Raw genomic sequence first — 21,001 nt, forward strand, 5'->3', positions numbered from 1 at the left:
TTCTCAGCTATGATGCTGTAGCTAAATCTGTAACAGCCGTACGCTTTTGTGTGCATACGCATCCATTAAAGTCGAGCATTCCAGCCGGGTGATTTAGGAAGTGACTCTTTTGCAACCCTGGTAGAGAAAAAAAGCGGCGTGTGTTTTCTCTGTGTGTATATGAGTGCATGCATGTCAGAGGAAGTAAATCACTGGCAAAGACACTCTGACTGACGCATCGCTGACATCCCAGAGGTCATGACCTGTGGTGTCATGGGGCGGGTTCCGCAGTAGTGGCAGAGGAGGGGCAGATGAGCTGCGCTCAACTTTGATTGAAGAGACCTCTATAAATAGACGTCCTTGAATCTGAGTAGAACGTTTTAACATTAGGCCATGAAAAAGTTTGAGGACCATAATATAGAAACATAAAAACATAAAATATTGCGTAATAATGCTAAATGGGTTAACCACTTTCAACCCTGGCCTCCCTATTTTGGGCATGTCATTAAATGTAAAAAAATAAAAATAAGATTCCGAAATTGTCTAAATATATTTAAAAATATACAAAATTGTCGGGGGCGCCTGCTGGCCTGGTGGTCAAGGCGCATACCACATACTAGGCTATGATGCCTGCTGGCGTCGCCGGTTCGATTCCCGATCCGCATGTCATTCCCCATCTCTCTCTCCCCATTTCCTGTCAGTCTACTGTCTTATCGAATAAAGGCATTAAAAGCCCAAAAACAAATCTTTAAAAAAAAATATATATATATATACAAAATTGTCAAGAATTGTGAAAATAGCAGATTGGATATTTCTTTGCGATTCACCGTATGACAAAGTATATATGGGGTGTAACCTGTGATTAAAATAAAAAGGGATTGCCTATACCTTAGCTTTCAAACCTCTGGGATTTGATGGAATGATCTGTGTACTTCCATTGACCCAACAACATCATCCACTTCCACTATACTATAGTGTCAGTAGTAGTACTATAGTGACTATAGTACTACTACTGACTTGTTGCCAGTCATGAGAACAGTACTGTACACTGTCCTGTACTCGGATGACCTGGAGCATGGATAACCAAGAGGAACTCACAAACATTATAACCTGCATTTGATTCAATCGTTGGCTTTGGCGTAAGGCAGGGGTCGGCAACCCAAAATGTTGGAAGAGCCATATTGGACCAAAACAAAACAAAACAAATCTGTCTGGAGCCGCAAAAAATTATAAAAGCCTTATATATCGTCGTTGTCGGGTGGAAACCTTGTATGTCCAAAACTTTGTTTTGTATTTATCATTTAAAAAATGAACTAAACTAGTGAAACAATGACGATAAAAAAAACCATTAAAACAATACATTTTTTTTCCCCCATCTTTTTCCATTTTGCAGCCACTAGGGTGGCGCTAAAGAGCCGCATGCGGCTCTAGAGCCGCAGGTTGCTGACCCCCGGGGTAAGGGCACGTAATAAACCAGAGTCAGAGAGCAAGTAGTTATACCATCGGTGTCTGTAACATTGTAACACGGTTTAGTTTTATTTTATGGTGAGAGACAGTTGTTTGGCTGAGAGAGGCCCACATCTGGGTTTCATCATGTACCTGGGCCCCAAGCCCCCTGTCAGGCCTGGGACTGAATGCCACAGACTGGGAACTGCCCTGCCCAGAGATCACTGCTTGTGTGTGTGTGCGTGTGTGCGTGTGTGTGTGTGTGTGTGTGTGCGTGTGTGTGTGTGTGTGTGTGTGTGTTAGACAACCTGTGGAATGCAGTTGACTGGGTGAGGACTGTACAGGAAATGAGTTCCCCCTGTGTGTGTGTGTGTGTGTGTGTGTGTGTGTGTGTGTGTGTGTGTGTGTGTGTGTGTGTGTGTGTGTGTGTGTGTGTGTGTGTGTGTGTGTGTGTGTGTGTGTGTGTGTGTGTGTGTGTGTGTGTGTGTGTGTGTGTGTGTGTGTGTGCGTGCGTGCGTGCGTGCGTGCGTGCGTGCGTGCGTGCGTGCGTGCGTGCGTGCGTGCGTGCGTGCGTGCGTGCGTGCGTGCGTGCGTGCGTGCGTGCGTGCGTGCGTGCGTGCGTGCGTGCGTGCGTGCGTGCGTGCGTGCGTGCGTGCGTGCGTGCGTGCGTGCGTGCGTGCGTGCGTGCGTGCGTGCGTGCGTGCGTGCGTGCGTGCGTGCGTGCGTGCGTGCGTGCGTGCGTGCGCGCGCGCGTGTGTGAGTGCGTGTGTGCATGTGTGTGTATCCGCGCATGAGTGTAGTGTGTACTGCAGGCTTATTTATTCATGCATCACGCTGCTGCTATTTTTAGTTGGCTGAGGTCAGGGGTTACTTTGGCTTCGGGAATTGCGGAATTCTTTGTCAGGCAATTCATCTTGTCCGTCCAGAAATTCCCGTTTTGGGAAAACCAAGTGAATATACACCATAAGGCTGGAGAGCAATTGAAAATGTATGTGTGCGTTTATACGAATAAAACCTAAGAACACATAAGAAAACGTTATAAATTGTCATTGTACTGCTGTGCAAGACAACCAGGGGTGTCGCCAGTGGTGCTTTGGGATTTTTTTTTCCGGGCGGACGGTCATTTATTGACGTCACGTGCACGCGCGTGCACGCGCCTCTAGAGGCTATTTAGATAGAAAGGATGTCAGCAGATATAATGGTGGGAAAACAATAGTTTTCTAGTCTTAATTACATTTGCATTGTTACTTAAGATTTTATGTTCTACTTTCTTTAAATTCATTTAGAAAATACAGCGCTGCAGTAGGATAGAGAAACAAAGTTTGCCTTGAACGAATCTCAAACACTAAATACCACAGTAATGGATGAGGACACACACACATCGACACATGCACATGCAGTCACAGCTGGAAACCTAAGTAGGCTATATATCCATATGAATAGAGGCTTGAGGACGCTCACACATTCACCACTAGAAACCTGTTATGCATAGTAGTAGCCACTGAGGTGGGGGGTTGTCGCGGCTCGCGCGGGGGGGTATGCACGCGTTTACACGGTCGTGCACCGTTCGGTGCCGTCCGTGCGCGTGCATGTGGGGAAATATTTCCGGCCACACGGCGTCCGGTCGCGTCCGGCCCCCAAAGCACTACTGGGTGTCGCACCAAATTCTGGGCCCTAGGTACTTTAACTATTGAAAAATAGCAGATATACAAGCTCACAGTGCGGCACTCGTGCCGTGCTGCGAGCTGGCGAGCTTGTACGGTAGATCTGCTATTTTTGAAAAATCGTGAACATTTGTGAAAGTCTTTGAATATTTCAAATCCTTCTATGTTTCTATGTCAGTGGTGCTCAAACCTTTTCGTGTGAAGGACCCCCAACATTATATGTATTTGGCCACGGACCCCCATCTCAAAATATTCCAGGGACCCCCCAGAAGCAAAATTTGAGTTACAAATGTTCGCTTAACAAATACATATATTCAAAGATTTGCACACGTTTTCACAACTTATTTTTCAATAGCTAAAGTATAAAATAATTCCAGGCCCCTCCACATTGGGCCCAAGTAACTCAGTCCCAATCAAAAGAAATCAACCAAAGAACAAGTTTTTTGTACAGGATCTCCCCGCTGGTCAGTAAGAATACATTGAAGGCTCTAGCAGGAGCACTCATTCAAAGCCACTACGACTATATGCAGTCCACACATGTTACTGTCGCACCTCAAAGGCCTTAAAAACAAGGTTACCTGCGAACAGCTAATAAAGTATTCAATCACATGTTTTATGCCAGGACATGACAGCGAGGGACCTTCTCCAGCAGAGGTACACCCTCCCTAATGGGGACACAGCATGGAGGGCCTCCCCGCTGGTCACTGCCGCCCAGGAGGGCAAGCTGCTGGTGCTGGATGGCATACACAGGGTCAACCTGGGAACCCTTGCCGTGCTCTCCAGGTACACATGTAAAATACTCTGTGTAAACCTCAATGGGACCTTTACTACTAGACCCATCTGGGTATATCTTCTCTCTCAGGGCCCTATCTTACACCTAGTGCAAAATGGCACACAGTGCACGCACCACACGCACACTCGCTCACATCCAGTACACACAGAGAGGCACCCACAGTTGGTCCCACAAAGACAGAAATAATACATGTAATTGCGAGAAGTGCAATTTGCCTGCAGGAGCCAAGAGCCAGCGGCAGGCATTAGAGCTCATTCCACAAGGGAAACGGCTACGTCTTGAGCTTTCTTTAAGGGTATGAGTCTCAGAATATTGAGGTTATGGCCAGTGGTGTAAAGTAACTATGTAGATTTACTTAAGTACTGTACTTAAGTACAATCTTTGAGCTATTTGTACTTTACCTGAGTATTTCCAATTTCCAATACGTTTACTTCTACTCCACTACATCTCAGAGTAAAATATTGTACTTTTACTCCACTATTATTATAATTATTATTTGAGAACATGAGTTACTAGTCAAACAGATTCTGATTATTATTATTACAAAACATACATTAATCACTTCAGCCCTATATATTTTTCAGCCATTTGAAAATAGCAGATCTACAAGCTCACAATGGGTGTATTTTGCCGATTAAGGTTTAGGAGATGCTATTTCCTAAATTTGGGGGTTTAGTATTTAGGAAGGGGTGTTCCCATGTAGAAGTGGGGACCCGCTGAATCCCAAAAAACACCTGCGCTACCCGCATTATGCATAGGTGTGGTTTTGGCGTTTCACCAATCAAGCCAATCACCGTGCCAGATGCCATTGTCTTTAAGAGAAGACTAAATCCTCAATCCTTTCCCTCTCTCCGCGTGAAGGAGCAGCGTTCTCTGTATCAAAATTATATTGATACAGAGAATTATCACTCACACATTGCTGGTTGTTGAGAACTTTAAATTATACCAATCTGCTGTTCTGGATTAATTCATTGAAATTTCAGCTTGATGCGTTGCTGTCTCCATAAATGTGCCAAAAATAACAGATGTATAAGCTGTCAACACGCCACGACATAGTTGCTTTATTAGCTTATAAGTCTGTCTTTTTGGAGTGGCGCGCAGCGCATCTATCTAGGAGGCAAAGAAAAACACTGCAGATTGATTTCGCTCATAGCTCAGTCAATTATGAAGTGATTTTTTAAATTAAAACATCTCCATAATCCTTGGAGAGTCCACTCTCATGACCAATGACTAAAATTGTGTCCCTATTAAATCTGTAAATATTTAAACGTTGGCTATTTGAAAATAGCCGATCTGCAAGCCCGCCAGCTGATCTGTGCCATTTCCTGACCTTGATTCTAAAAGTTTTGAGCTTTGATTGGCTTTATATAAAACCACATTTGTTAGGTATAGCTATCACCCACACTTACTTATTATAGAGAATGTTAGTTAATTGTAATCAGGTCTTTATATCCTGCGCAATGAAGAATTAGTCAAACTGAACAGAGCGAATGGCATGGCATGATGCACACCGCATTAAATCATTGTCTATAATATAATATTATCATCTTATATAAACACAAATGACACAAGGAATTGACACTCACTTGCTGATTATTGTAAAAATATAGCCACTTGAGATTTGTGGATAATTAGGTCAGAGGGAGACCTCTGAATTTCATTGTGCACTGGCCAGCGTGCCTCACTCCAGAGTCCATGTATTCCATTGTCAGCGCTGCTCGCTCTCTACCAAACTAAGTGGCAGAGCAGGTGGCATAGCGGGTGCTTTTAGGATCCTAAATACGCTTTCCTAAATCTGTGTTGCCAAAATGCCAATTTTGGGGAAATAGCAACAACACGCCCACGGCCACAACTCCATGAGCAAATAATGGAGTCGGCATATTGTATAGGGTATAGCATCCCCAAAATACCATTTAGAGAAAGAGCAAGTTGCCTTACCTGCATTTCGTGGGTTTAGGGGGTGAGGGTATAGAATATAGGGCGGCTCAGAATAGGCCCATTAGTGTGAACTCCCAACAGGGAACTGGCTGATGGTGGATCCTCCCTTATTGAGTTCAGGTCTGACTCTTAGACGGAAGGAGCTCTTTACGGAGCTACCTCCACACATGGTGAGTGCGTGAACTCCTACACTGGGGCGCCCTGAGGGGAGCAGCCCGTTTATGAGTAGAGTTCAGGACCTCTATGGTTGGCAAGACTGTGGTTCTCTGGCAAGCCGGGAGCTTTCACATCCCATAGTGAGCGCTATGAAATAAAACTATAGCTTACGTATGTTTTATGAATCATGAGCGATGAGCTCACAAAAACACCATCTCTTGCTTACTTACTAAGCGAGGGAGTGTGTTTTTAATGGTTGGCCAGGTGACCGAGGGCTCATATAGGGAGGGATAGGTGACGGCATGACATGCAAATCCCGGGTCCAAGTGTAGACCAGCCAAGCAAGGGACCCTAAATCTCTTGTTAAACCTAATCCCCATTTGTTACGTATTGTTTACGCTTATTTATTATTTCATTTTTAGTTGTATCTCTTAAATTCTCTGTATCTCTGTAATTCTTTGTTTCTGATTGTTGTTCTGCCATGAACACTGCATTTTCCTTGTGGATTCTATATCTATGTATCTGCACATACACCAAGCTGATGATGCTGTGCATGACTAGGTTGCTTCATGACCGTGAGTTGGCTCTGTATGACGGAACCAGACTGCTGAGATGGGACAGATACCAGACCCTGAAAGAACAACTCCAACTGTCTGACCAACAACTGCAGGAAAGGTACGTGTGTGTATTTGTGTGTGTGTGTGTGTGTGTGTGTGTGTGTGTGTGTGTGTGTGTGTGTGTGTGTGTGTGTGTGTGTGTGTGTGTGAGAGAGATTTAAGTGATTAAATGACCTGTATAGTTTCTTGGGTGTTGATGAAGTATGTGTGACATCATCACACCTGTTCTCAAGGACTGACTCCCACAGTCATAGCGGAATTACCATCAGAGGGGTGCACGCACACACACATAAACACAGGTCAAGAAACAGGATTTTGGCGTTGATTGCGTCTTAGGATTGAGGTATTTCTAAATCTGCTTTTGTGGAAACAGGACAGATGTGATCCCTGACTCTGCACAACAACATTGACTCCTTTCAGGTTTTCTACCATAACAGGAAGGAGAGAGCGAAATAGACAGTGCGAGAGAGAGAGAGAGAGAGAGAGAGAGAGAGAGGTGTGAAATCTTCCGTCTTAGTTTTCACACAGCTGCTGAATTAAAACAAACAACAATTTAGCATCCAATTATTTCATTTTAGATCCCAGAACATTTAAACCATTCCCAGTGTCTGTACAGGTATTTGGGACCGAAGGCATGTGAGTGCAAGGACTACTGTCGTCATTGTCCGGTACTTTGCAAAGATTACTCTCCCGTGCTTTTCAAAGAGTACTGGCTCAGGTGCCTGCCCACCACCGTGGAGGTTGCGTGTTGAGGCTTTGTCAAGTGTCTATAGCCCATTTTCTACTGGCCCAACTCCACACCACTCCACACCACACCGCCCACTTTTGACAGGTTTTCCACTACAAGGAAATGGGTAGAGTGGTGTGAAAGTGGTACTAAACAGGGTACTAAAAAGTATCCACTCTAGAGAAGGTCTGAGATAGGCCAAACAGGGCCAAACACTTCATAATGACTGATCACTCACTGACTTTTCATTTAGACCACCAGGATATAGTTGTAATACATGATAATAGATTCTATTGTGTTATAACCACTATTATAATCTATTATAGTGTATTTTAATTATCATAGTAATACATTAATACTTTATAATGTATTATAATAACAGTTATAATCCATTACAGTGCATTATAATTAGGATAGTTGTAATACAAATTTATATTGTATTATAATCACAGTTAAAAGGGTCAATTTGTTTCTTACCGATAGGGGTACTTTTTTGGTACATTTTTGTAATGGAAAATGTAGATATTTTTATGTGGTGCGGTGTGGTGTGGTGTAGTGTGGTGTGGTGTGGTGCTAAAACAGCAGTCGAAAAGGGGCTTATAAGAACACGTGTTCGGCGCAGGGAAACCAGCGGGAGTGTGATATTTGTTACTGCATGTATTCCAATGGGCTGCGGCGGCACCTGTCAGCAGGGAGTGTGTTGGGCGGGAGGAGTAGGATCTTCGTCCTACTGGTGGGGGCTCCTCACTGGCAGCTGAGTCAGTAGGATACACCACTAGTGACAACACACAAATGTGTGTGGGGAGGAATCGATTGGCATAACAATTGGGCAGAAAGAAGGGTAAAAAGAACACAAAAGAGAGTACTGTCCGGTGCTTTGAAGAGTACTGTTCAGTGTTCAGTGAGAGTACTGCTTTTCACAGCGCAAAGATGTGTGCAAACCTGAGAAAGCTTATGAGTCTGTCTCTGGTTGACTTTGTCCCTTGGAGACAGCATTCAGAATTCTGTACCCAGCATGTTACAGTTAATGTGGTTCAACATATAAAGGGGGCAGGAGAAGCGTTGTGTTATTTATGTCTCAGATACACTGGATATTGAATTTCCAAATTGGAAAAATGTATTGTTATGAAGAAAGCTAAATGGTGTAAAAACCAATTGGATTCAGGTGCAGGAAACGGAAATAATGCTATAAGTAGGAAGAAGTGACTACTTATGTCTGATGAAGGTACATGTCACTAAGCTTTGTGAAATAATGAATTAAATATTACATCGATGCAGTGATGTCGGTTATGTCTTGTTATTGTTGACCCCAAATGACCTCTGCCTTTCTTATCAATGCATGGACTTGCATGGTGTGTGTGTGTGTGTGTGTGTGTGTGTGTGTGTGTGTGTGTGTGTGTGTGTGTGTGTGTGTGTGTGTGTGTGTGTGTGTGTGTGTGTGTGTGTGTGTGTGTGTGTGTGTGTGTGTGTGTGTGCACGTGCGTGCGTATGTCTTGAAACCCCACCTAGGCAGGCAGGAAGGATGTTTGTGGCGGGGCGTCTGGGGCTGAAATAAACCCACTTCCTCTTCCTCCACTCCTGTGGCTCAGACAAAATGTGTGTGCATTTGTGTGTGCATTTGTGTGTGTGTGTGTGTGTGTGTGTGTGTGTGTGTGTGTGTGTGTGTGTGTGTGTGTGTGTGTGTGTGTGTGTGTGTGTGTGTGTGTGTGTGTGTGTGTGTGTGTGTGTTTTTTACGTAAGTGTGTGTGGGTGTATCCACCAGCATTTCTTTGTATACAGAGAGTGTTGCTGTACAACCTAGCATCAACTAGGGAAGTCACGGTCATGATATCTTACTTAACGATTAATTGTCATACAAATAACCGTGATTAACTGTTTAATTGTGTTTTTGGCTTTGAACATTCAAACATACCGGTGCACAGGGTAGAGGATATGGCAAATAACTTTAATATACACCGAAAATGACCAATAACCCAAATAAATAGTTTGCCGTGGCTAAAATAGCACATATTTAATCATTTATACCTTCAAATTAAAGAAATACTAATAATGGAAAGAGTCGAGCTACAAGCTGACAGCAACTGCTCTTTTTGAATGAAAACCTTAAAAAATGTGTGTGCGTGCGTGTGTGCGTGTTGCAGGTCTATCTTCCCTATCCACCCGTCCTTCAGGGTCCTGGCCCTAGCGGAGCCCCCAGTGGTGGGGGCCAGTAGCAGCACGGCCAGTGGTCAGCAGTGGCTGAATGCAGAGCTCCTCACTATGTTCTTGTACCACAGCGTCCAACCACTGGCCAGGGCGGAGGAGATCAGCCTCATACAAGGACTGGTGAGACACACACACACACGCACGCACGCACGCACACACGTGCACGCGCGATTGGTTTGATTTGACACCTTAATTTTAATAGGGAGATGCTTGTCTTTTAGAGGCAGAATGTGAAACACTCATGGTAGATATGAAGTATACATTCCACTTGTATTCATTCAATTCAATTCATTTCAAAGGAGCTTTATTGACATGAGAAAACATGCGTTTACATTGCCAAAGCAAGTTTCAAAACATAATAAAAACAGTTGAAAATGGGGAACATAATACAGTTGGAGGGGGCATTGTGTAAACAGAGCTTTGTCACATTTTGTCATTATGTACAGTATTTGCAGGGTAGGGTATGAAGCTTTTTGGAACAAATATCAGCATTTCTTTTTTCTCTCAATACGATTTCAATAGTATCTTACTATAAATGCGAGAAATCTCTGTGAGTATGTATGTATGTGCCCCGCGTATCTCGAGAACCGTTCATCCCACCGGCTTCAGATTCGGCACGCGCGTTCCCCGCCGCGGCGCGGAGTGCAGTGCCGGGCCTCGACCCGACCCGAAAGATCTCCATATATGGGCATAAAGTGGACGCAGACAGACATACAGATATCTCCATATATGGGCATAAATGGACACAGGCAAACAGATGGTCAAAACGGGTCCTATCTGAAGGGACACTATCTGCTGCATAAAATGGACGCAGATAGACAGATATCTCCATATATGGGCATAAAATGGACCCAGAACTATATCTGCAGTGATCTCCATATATGGACATAAAATGGACGCCGACAGACAGACAGCTACAGATATCTCCATATATGGGCATAAATGGACACAGGCAAACAGATGGTCAAAACGGGTCCTATGACAACAGGTATAATGGGGTTTGCATTAAAGGGCGGGGCATTCATTCCCTATTTACATCGTTCCCGAGTTGGCCAGGTCGCCGACTCGGGCGGCCCAGCGTCTAGTATGAATAAAGGGGGGAAAAACTTGTTTAAAGGTACAGCTCTGTTTATACTGATTTGAATGTGCATGTGTATGTGCCGTTCAATGGTTTGTAGACCTTGGGGTGGTTGTATTCCATTCTCATTCACTGCATTCCATCCAACTTGATGCCTGTCTCTCTCCCTATATTTTTCCATCAACACCTCCACCTATTCTCATGGTCTGTCTTTCTCCAGATTCCCAATGTTCCTGCCGAGTCGGTAGAACAGCTACTTCTCCTCTCACACGGCCTCCGAAATACCAATGACCCCACCGTAAGTGCAGATTTGTTTTTGATTCTGTGTGTATCTGTATATGTGTTCTTTAATAAACTGTTTAGTTATTTCCCCCCCCCCCCCATTTTCTCTGTGATTTTAGTCATCATTGCCAATTCACCCCATGTGTGTATGATCACTGTCACTGCCAACCCCTACTGTTTGGTCTTGGGGAGGGTGTATAGTCTGTGTAGACATCAACATGTCTCATCCGATACACACATAGTCGTCGCCAGCCGCTTGTTTACCCCTATGGAGTTTCACCAGGAGAGTGTAACACGTGTGGAGGAACTCACTATCCCTGCCAGTATCATGTCGCGACTCACGCTGAACAGGCGCCCCGCCCCGACCAACCTGTAGGAGTTACAAGTGCAGTGACAGGGATCGACCTCCCCTGCTGGAACCCCAGTCTCAGTGGTCAGGAACTTTACCCTGCCCTGTGCCACCCGGATGCAGCTGTGTGTAGCGTACGTGTTCTTACAAATAGGTGTGTGTGCGTGTGCGTGTGCGTGTGCGTGTGCGTGCGTGTGCGTGTGCGTGTGTGTGTGCGTGTGCGTGTGCGTGTGTGTGTGCGTGTGCATGTGCGTGTGCGTGTGCGTGCGTGTGTGTGTGTGTGTGTGTGTGTGTGTGTGTGTGTGTGTTTATTGTGTCCCCAGGCCCAGTCTCTGGCCTCATCTCTCTCCACCAGACAGCTGCTGAGAATCTGTCGTCGTCTCTCTGTGTATCCAGAGGAGAGCATTGCTCATGCTGTCAACAAGGCCTGCCTCTCTAGGTACACACACACACACACACACACACACACACACACACACACACACACACACACACACACACACACACACACACAAGCGCGCACACACACACGCACACACACACGCACACATGCACGCATGCACGCACAGACCCATACAACACATACAACTGTCAGCCAAATTCGTTGTACCTTCAGATTGCATCTTTTTGTTTTATCATCAATTATTTATATCTTATTTTCTTCTTCATCATGAGTGCCACAAAGACGAAGCTGATGTTCTCAAATTCCTGGAAGGCATCAGCTTCTCCTTCTGGAAGTGTAACCTCGCAGGGCAGTCAAATTGATGTCTTTTAAATGATGACAATTTATCACCCAAATGTGACATTGAAAACTTAGTGAAGAAGCTCAAGCTCAAGCTAGGATTTTTTTTTGGGAATAAATCATGCTTTTCTTTTGTCACCAAGAAAAACTGGTTGAGGCAACTTTGCTTCCCTTTCTGGATTATAGTGATTCGGTTTAAATGCATGCCACTGCCAAATGCTTGCACTCGTTATTGCGACCGTAGGTCGCATTTACTACCACCAGTAAGACTCCCTAATCGGGAGATAAGCGACCGTAGGTCTCGCTAGAAGAGGGCCATGTGAGAAATGAGGGGTGGGGTCTCCGCGTTGCCTTGGCGGACGAATAGGTACCGGCCCCGGCTCTCCCGGACGCTCCTAGGCCGAGTTAGGGCATTTTATGTGAGCTGCAGTGGAGGGGGTCCTCCACTGGGGGCGCCACCACTTTTGCATCCGTTCTGGAGTACCAGGAGTGGGTGGTCCCCGGGAATTCCCCGTGAGCAGCCCCGTGGGGGTGGTCATTTGGTCATTTTTGCACATTTGGTATTTTTTTTACACCTGGGGGTCCCCCAGGGACCTGGGGGTCCCTGGAACTCCGGGGGTCCTTGGAGGTTGTAGTTTGGCAGGCAAGGAGTTTGTGTGGAAATTTTGGCATGGATCGGGCCAACGGTGGCCGAGATATGAGTAGGGGGAAAGTGTGACGTGTATGTGCTCATTTTTTACACTTGGGGGTCCCCGAGGGAGCTGGGGGTCCCTGGAGCTCCGGGGGTCCTTGGAGGTTGTAGTTTGGCAGGTAAGGAGTGTGTGTGCAAAATCTGGCATGGATCGGGGCAACGGTTGCGTAGATATGAGCAGGGCAAAAGTGTGACGTGTGACGTGTGTGACGGACGGACAGACGGACACCTGGTGGAGCTTTCTGTAGTAAGTGCGACCTACGGTCGCAAAAACCTCCACGGGCTGTCTGTGAGTGAGTGAGTCAGTGAGTCCGTCACACTTTTGCCCTGCTCATATCTCCACAACCGTTGCCCCCATCCATGCCAAATTTTGCACACACACTCCTTACCTGCCAAACTACAACCTCCAAGGACCCCCGGAGCTCCAGGGACCCCCAGGTCCCTGGGGGACCCCCAGGTGTAAAAAAAATGTCCGTCCGTGAGTCACACGTCACACTTTTGCCCTGCTCATATCTCCACAACCGTTGCCCCCATCCATGCCAACTTTTGCACACACACTCTCCTTACCTGCCAAACTACTACCTCCAAGGACCCCCGGAGCTCCAGGGACCCCCAGGTCCCTGGGGGACCCCCAGGTGTAAAAAATGACCAAATGTGCAAAAATGACCAAATGACCACCCCCACGGGGCTGCTCACGGGGAATTCCTGGGGACCACCCACTCCTGGTGCTCCAGAACGGATGCAAAAGTGGTGGCGCCCCCAGTGGAGGACCCCCTCCACTGCAGCTCACATAAAATGCCCTAACTCAGCCTAGGAGCGTCCGGGAGAGCCGGGGCCGGTACCTATTCGTCCACCTACGGTCGCTTATCTCCCGATTAGGGAGTCTTACTGGTATATGTACTGTACCACAGTGCCCTGAGGTTTACGTTCAAGCAACACCTTTGTACTGTCCCTAAAGCACAAACTGAACTTGGCGAACGACCCTTCATGTGTGCTGCTCCTGCAGCTTGGAATAACTTGCAGACGGATCTGAAGCTTAAGGAAATGATCTAGCTTAGGTCTTTTAAAAGTCTGACTTGATTGCAGTCCCCATCAGACAGTGCACCTGATTCCCTAGCTATAAGGGCTTTATTGTACTATTCTTCTATTGGTGCTGTTACGGTTACCTTCCTGCCTTATGCCACTGTTGCACTCTTACATTTGTTTTTAATGTTAAGTTGTTTGTTTGTAAATTGCAACTTCTGTGCTGCTGCTATACCGTGAACAGGGCTCCCTTGTAAAAAAGATATTGTATCTCAATGGGATTCACATGTATGAATCAAGTAAAATAAAAAATAAAATATGATTGTCACACAATAGTAGCAAAAAAGTACTTGCACTCACTTTTAGGTACAGCCATACTGTTGGAACAAGGGTACATTTGGTTACATTAACACTGAGGAATTTGCTGTGTACACACAGACACTGCAGTAATATCGTGTGTGTGTGTGTGTGTGTGTGCGTGCGTGCGTGCGTGCGTGCCTGCGTGCGTGCCTGCGTGCGTGCCTGCGTGCCTGCGTGCGTGTCCGTGTCTGTGCGTAGGTTCTTGCCAAGCCTGGCACGTGCTTCCCTTCAGAAGAACCTGGCTAACTGTTCCATCCAGGACACTGCAGTCCCTGGTGAACGTGACCACAGCTGTGAGTAGTCCATTCATCCTCCTATTCCAATGACTTGCAAACCTCCTTGAACCTGTTTTTGAAAAATATAAGGGCATTCGGTCTTCACAAGGATACTGTACATAGAAAGATGCACGCACGCACACACACGTGCACACCTGCATTCATGCGCGCACACCAGGGCAGGAATTTCAGGGAGGCCATGAAGGCCATGGCTGTCGTTGACCCTCAGTTTGGCCTTGTGCCCCTCAAAAAATGGCATGCCCTGAGGCCACAGTGGCCTTAATGTCCCAGCTGACTTTAGCACTTTCTCCTCTGTCTCGTCAATAGGTAGACACCAGTGTCTTGTTAAGTCCCCATTTTTAAACCAATCCAATATCTTTGATTTGTGCAGGGCTGAGCATCAGATTGTAAATACCCATTTATTTCACAGCAGATATTCTACATATTAAATTTGACCCTTAAATTCAATAAATTCTTTCAATGGACTAAAATCTTGTTTTATTTGATGGCCTTCCTAACCTAGCATTTGGCCTTTGTGCCCTCAAAAAATGGACAACACCAAAGGCCAAGTGGCCTTGCCCCTAAAATGAGGAAATTCTAGGCCTGGCGCACGCACGCACACGCACGCACGCACGCACGCACACACACACACACACACACACACACACACACACACACACGCACGCGCACACACACAGAGTGACACTCTGTCTCTGCAGGTACAGTGAAGGATGGAGTGCTGACCATCGGCAGTGTGTCTGCTCCAGTCTACAACGCCAGTGAGAAAATGAAAGTTCCAGATGTGCTCTTCTATGACAACGCACAGGTACTGTTATTGGCCCATCTCATTCACATGTAAGGACACACTTACTCAGATTGTTCGGTCCTGAGGCGAGCTTTGACAAAGCAACAAAAAGTCACCTTGTCATTTGGGATCTTAGGTTTGATTAGTAGCCCAAGGCGGGGACTGCCCATAATTCCTACATCTCATTAGTCCTACATCTCATTAGTCCTAATTTGGTTAGGGTTAGGTTTTAGGGTAGGATTTAGGCATAGTTTACTGAGGTTAGGGTTTGGGTTAGGTTTAGGCATAGTTTTACTGAGGTTAGGGTTAGGGTTAGGTTTAGGTTTAGGCATAGTATTTTCACCAGGTTAACATTCACCAGATTCGGACTAATGGGATGTAGGAGCAATGAGATGTCGGACCATTGCCATGGCACCCCCAAGGCTCCATGACTCATCATACTGATTAAGAACCACAGTGAAATACAATGTTGTTTGAGTTTGCTCAGACTCACCACTCTCTGCCTAGCTCAGATTTACATTCAGATGAGGTCAGGCTCATTGTGAAACTGGAGGTGGAACCACAAGCCACCCAGATCCTCTCTCATCCTTTCTTTTCATTCTCACTGCTCTTCCTTCTTTTCCCTGTTGTCATTATTAATATCCTGCCGTTTGTGTGATGTTAATTCATTGGGATGTATTTGGATGATTTGGGTCTTTGCAGCTGACAGTCCTCCAGGGTTTGTTGTCCCAGCTATAGGCCTTTGCCCCGTGACCCAAGAGTCCCAGAGATGCTCATCTCAGTGCTATGGCCCTCTAGTATGTAATTCACCTCTGATTGCTGTTATCAATGGGCTTTTGTGGATAAGAAACTAATCGGAGTGCACTATAATCTTGTTCTGTGTGTGTGTGTGTGTGTGTGTGTGTGTGTGTGTGTGTGTGTGTGTGTGTGTGTGTGTGTGTGTGTGTGTGTGTGTGTGTGTGTGTGTGTGTGTGTGTGTGTGTGTGTGTGTGTGTGTGTGTGTGTGTGTGTGTGTGTGCGTGCGTGCGTGCGTGCGTGCGCGCGACTTCGCAGGTGCTAAATTCCTTGATTACCTTGTATTGGTTTGATTCAGTTCAGCTACACAGACATCTTCTGCAGGGAAAAAGCAGAGCCCACTACCAACAAGGTAGTTGTTGCTATATTGAGTTATGGATTTATACACAATCTTACTAGCCATTCATTTGCAGACTGAATGGAACAAGTTGCACCATATGCAGTCGTATTCGCAGACGGGTGCAGTCAGTGGGAATTTGTTCTCCATCATCTGCCTGGTTAAGTAAGGACAATGTGTCCAAGGCAAAGCTACTGGATTAATTAGTTTGTCTTATAGAGCTTGGGTTCAGTAAAAGAAACAAGAAACATAGAATTAAATATGTACATTAATTCATAAATAAATATGTGTTGTTGGGCAGGAAATAGTATTCTCACTGACAGCCTGACGTCCAGCAGCAATGACCCAGAAATGTCCATCTCTCTCTCTTTCTCTCTCTCTCTCTCTCTCTGTCTTTTTTTCTCCCCCTTGCTTTCTCGCTGGAGGGGTTTTTACTCCTCCTTCTCCCCCTTTTGTTATCGTCTCCATCTTCTGTATTGTTGGATGAATTGAGAGCGGGATGGAAGAGAAAACGAGAGAGAGAAGCGCTGAAGCACAAGTGGGAGGATGAGAAATAGTTCTGGCCTGCTCCATTTGTGTGAATGACCTGTTTTCTCGTCCTGTCCCTCAGAAAGGCAGAGCTGAAAAGGAGAGGTGGTGAGATGAGAGGAGAGGAGAGGAGAGAGACCTCTGTAACAGTCCAAACAAGAAAAAAAGAACACCTATTCCCTTCTGAGTTCACATAAGGCAGTATAATTTTAACCGATTTAGTGCCATTCCCGAGATATCTCGCGAAAAGTAATATATTACTGTAACGGCGGATACATTACCGAGTACAATGGGCGGAGGTCCGGAGACGAAATCCGTCGCTGATTTCGCATCATCACGGCTCCTCCAGCACAAAATAGTCCCATCCATAACATTGAGGTGGACGGGGGATCTCATCTTTAATGTCCATTATCTCAAAACTACACTTTAGAAGCTAGGATGGAGGCAGATGCTCGCTTATGTTACACAGTTATAAAAGCTCCTGGTCGGCCATTACACAACTCCACGTGGACAATGATCGGTTCCGGCGCACAACCCGATGACGTCAGACCGGAAGTGATTGCGCTGTGGACTTCTGGCCTTCAAAATAAGACAACGCAAGTGAATGGGACCTGAAGGAGGCACTTTGGACATTATAATCCGTTAATGTCTGGGGCTCAGAATGAGTTTTTAAGACTTAAAAAACAAGAAAAAAAGAACACCTATTCCCTTCCGAGTTCACATAAGGCAGTATGATTTTAAGACTTAACAGCTGATCGCAACGTGGTGTCCAGGGACCGTCAGGGGTCCATGAGGGGGGTTCCAGGGGCTCCCCAGCTAAACGGTTCATAGTTAGGAACCAAATGGACCCTTACAGGTCTAAAAGAAAGAAGAGTGGCAGCAGACCAATGGAATGAAATGGACCCCATATGGATTTTACAGATTCTTTGTAGGTTGGGTTCCCAGAGATAGAAATGATATCAAATGCAGGGCCTATTGCATGCATACCAAACTCGGATATGAGACAAATATATTTATATCAGTCATCTATGCTACATACAGTATAAGGGGCAAACATTTCACAAAGACTGTTTCCAAACTATTTTCACTCGGAAATCATTCCAAATGGCTCTAAGCTGTCCAAGATGTCCTTTAATGGAAAGTAATGCCTGGGTTTGTGTCTGCTTTGATTTCACTGCAGCACATGATGGTGATGGAGGACATGCTGAAAGACTTTCTCCTGGGAGAGCACCTCCTATTGGTTGGCAACCAGGTGAGTAACCAATCACAACTCAGCCGCTCAATAAGAGGCTCTTGTTTTTTTGACCAGCAATTTTTTAAGAAGGATACTCCTGGAGAAATGTGCCCTGATATAAAATGCCATGACCCTCCCTCTGAATGGGTAACAAAATCAATGACCCTCCCTCACCAAGCAATAAAACAAAAAAATATTAAACAACAATTGCGGTGGAAAATACATTTTAAAGAATATATTGTCAATATTGTGTGTGTGTGTGTCATTGAATTAGGAAGTGATGGGGACTCATTGAACTAGGGAGTGATGGGGTCTCATTGAATACACTTTAGTAATAGCAGCAGAATAATCGACTTTGATTTTGGTCAGTCATGCCCATCCCTATATCACACACTCAATAAGGACCAAGCAGAGATTAGAGCTGTGTCACCTGTTCCATACTGGAGTGATGGGTCTCATTGAACTAGGCCACAGATGACAGCTCAGCGTGATGAGTATGAAGGGTAGGGTTATGAAACAAGCTCCGTCCGCCCTTGTGTCACCCTGCCACCCTGCCACCCCCAGCACACTGTAGTTAGCTGTGGGGATAAGCAGGCCTCATCCCCCTCAACCAACGGGATGCTCTCTTCCACCCTCTGCCTGACCCGGAGGGGGGGAGGGTTGGGGGGAAGAAATGGCCAGGGTTGCAGGAAGAAGTGGAGGACCGCAGGGAAATGGACATGGTGTACCCTTGCCAGGGCCCAGAGGTTATGTGTGCAGCTATGACTGTGACTAGTCTCTGAGTCCATGCGTGGGCTGTGGGCACGGACATTAGGAGCTGTCAGAGTGACTTAGTACAGTGGTTCTCAACCTTTTCTGGATCTTTGTATCTGGTCACATTGGTCTTTATACATACACTTATACCAGTAAGACTCCCTAATCGGGAGATAAGCGACCGTAGGTCACTTATCTCCACAAATAGGGCAAAATTTTGTTTTTCCAAAATCTTCCTGATCCATGTTGATGACATGAGTGTAGACATAGTGTGTAGTGATTTTCGTGATTTTAGGGCAAAATCTGTAGGAGCAGTGTCCAAAAATGTGTTTTAAAAATCGGCCTGAAGGTGGCGCTAGAAGAGGGGCATGTGAGAAATGAGGGGTGGGGTCTCCGCGTTGCCTTGGCGGACGAATAGGTACCGGGCCCGGCTCTCCCGGACGCTCCTAGCCCGAGTTACGGCATTTTATGTGAGCTGCAGTGGAGGGGGTCCTCCACTGGGGGCGCCACCACTCTTGCATCCGTTCTGGAGCAGCAGGAGTGGGTGGTCCCCAGGAATTCCCCGTGAGCAGCCCCGTTGTGGTGGTCATTTGGTCATTTTTGCACATGTGGTCATTTTTTACACCTGGGGGTCCCCCAGGGACCTGAGGGTCCCTGGAGCTCCGGGGGGCCTTGGAGGTTGTAGTTTGGCAGGTAAGGAGTGTGTGTGCAAAATTTGGCATGGATGGGGGCAACGGTTGTGGAGATATGAGCAGGACAAAAGTGTGACGTGTGACTGACGGACTGACTGACGCACGGACAGCCCGTGGAGGTTTTGATAGTAAATGCGACCTACGGTCGCAACAAAACATTTTGTAAGTATAGTAGTTACTAGTAAGACACCTGAGGGTGGAATGCGACCTCAGGGTGACATGCAACCTCGCCCTAAAGGGCGAGGTCGCGCCAATTCTTGACCATCTGGCCAACCACAGCGTTTCTCTGACGATTCTAGTTGTTGTCATTCTGGGGGGAGTTTGTTCATGTTTTTGTGAGGGTATTAACCCTAGGAGACACGGGAGAACATGCAAACTCCACACAGAAAGGCCCTATCGCTCACACCCTAGGTTGGGTTGGCGATAGGGCCTTTCTGTGTGGAGTTTGCCTAAACATGGAGATGTGGTACAGAAGGACTCATATATGGGCATAAAAAGTATGTCATGTGACATCACTTTCTGTACAGACAGTCAGACAGACAGCCGATAGCTGTATTCCAATCCGAAGGGTTTGCACTTTGAAGTGCGCATTTGAAGGGCTATGACGTCACTGGGCCGCGCCAAATAGCAATCTACAAGCTCACAATGCGTTGCGTTGCAACGCATTGTGAGCTTGTAGATCTGTGACCAGTGACGTCATAGCCCTTCAAATGCGCACTTCAAAGTGCAAACCCTTCGGATTGGAATACAGCTATTGACTCCGACCGAACAATGGCTACTGTCTATGACGGTAGTTCCATATGACATCTCCATTTTTAGGCCAAACAGATTCGCTCCATTTCTCCATGTATAGGTCCAAATGCCCAACGTTGAGCTTGACTCAGTCCATTGAGTTGGCCTAACAATGGCTACTGCCTATGACGGTAGTCCCATATGACATGATGGAATGGACTTTCTCCATATATAGTGTTCTCCACATCTCCATGTTTAGGCCAAACAAATTTCGCTCCATTTCTGCATGTATAGGTCCAAATGCCCAACGTTGAGCTTGACAACGAAACGTTCTTAACACAGACGCCCCCATATTTACATATATATATAAAAAGTATGTCATGTGACATCACTTCCTGTACAGACAGTCAGACAGACAGCCATTGACTCCGGCCTAACAATGGCTACTTTCTATGACGGTAGTCCCATATGACATGATGGACTGGACTATCTCCATATATAGTGTTATCCACATTTTGTGTAGCCGCCCTGTACAGGAAGTGATGTCACAACTCGCTGACATCACACTGACATCACAGAGGATACGGAAGGAAGGTCACAGAGGATACGGAAGGAAGGTCACTCAAGCGACACGGTTCTTCAGAGTATATGCGACCTTCGGTCGCAATAATGTGCTTTTCCGCTGAGCTTTTAACGTGTTATGACCAACACTTACTGTATAATACTTCATAAACCTTGTTATTCATTGTTATGCATAATTATAAACATTTTTAGTAGGTTTTATGAAGCTTTTAAGTACA

At 45.9% G+C, this 21,001-nt stretch overlaps 1 protein-coding gene across 1 annotated transcript in view; it reads left to right on the forward strand.

The window, feature by feature from the left end:
• Positions 1-21,001, forward strand: part of vwa8 (von Willebrand factor A domain containing 8) — a 120,800-nt gene that overhangs the window by 16,280 nt on the left and 83,519 nt on the right. The window contains exons 13-20 of the mRNA XM_080753653.1: positions 3,712-3,872; positions 6,538-6,651; positions 9,462-9,645; positions 10,824-10,901; positions 11,558-11,673; positions 14,249-14,343; positions 15,045-15,151; positions 17,971-18,042. Coding sequence (XP_080609779.1) covers positions 3,712-3,872; positions 6,538-6,651; positions 9,462-9,645; positions 10,824-10,901; positions 11,558-11,673; positions 14,249-14,343; positions 15,045-15,151; positions 17,971-18,042 — 927 coding nt within the window. The remainder of the gene's footprint in view (positions 1-3,711; positions 3,873-6,537; positions 6,652-9,461; positions 9,646-10,823; positions 10,902-11,557; positions 11,674-14,248; positions 14,344-15,044; positions 15,152-17,970; positions 18,043-21,001) is intronic.

The sequence above is a fragment of the Nannobrachium achirus genome (assembly GCF_963921795.1).
Source record: "Nannobrachium achirus genome assembly, chromosome: 22".
Taxonomy (NCBI): domain Eukaryota; kingdom Metazoa; phylum Chordata; class Actinopteri; order Myctophiformes; family Myctophidae; genus Nannobrachium; species Nannobrachium achirus.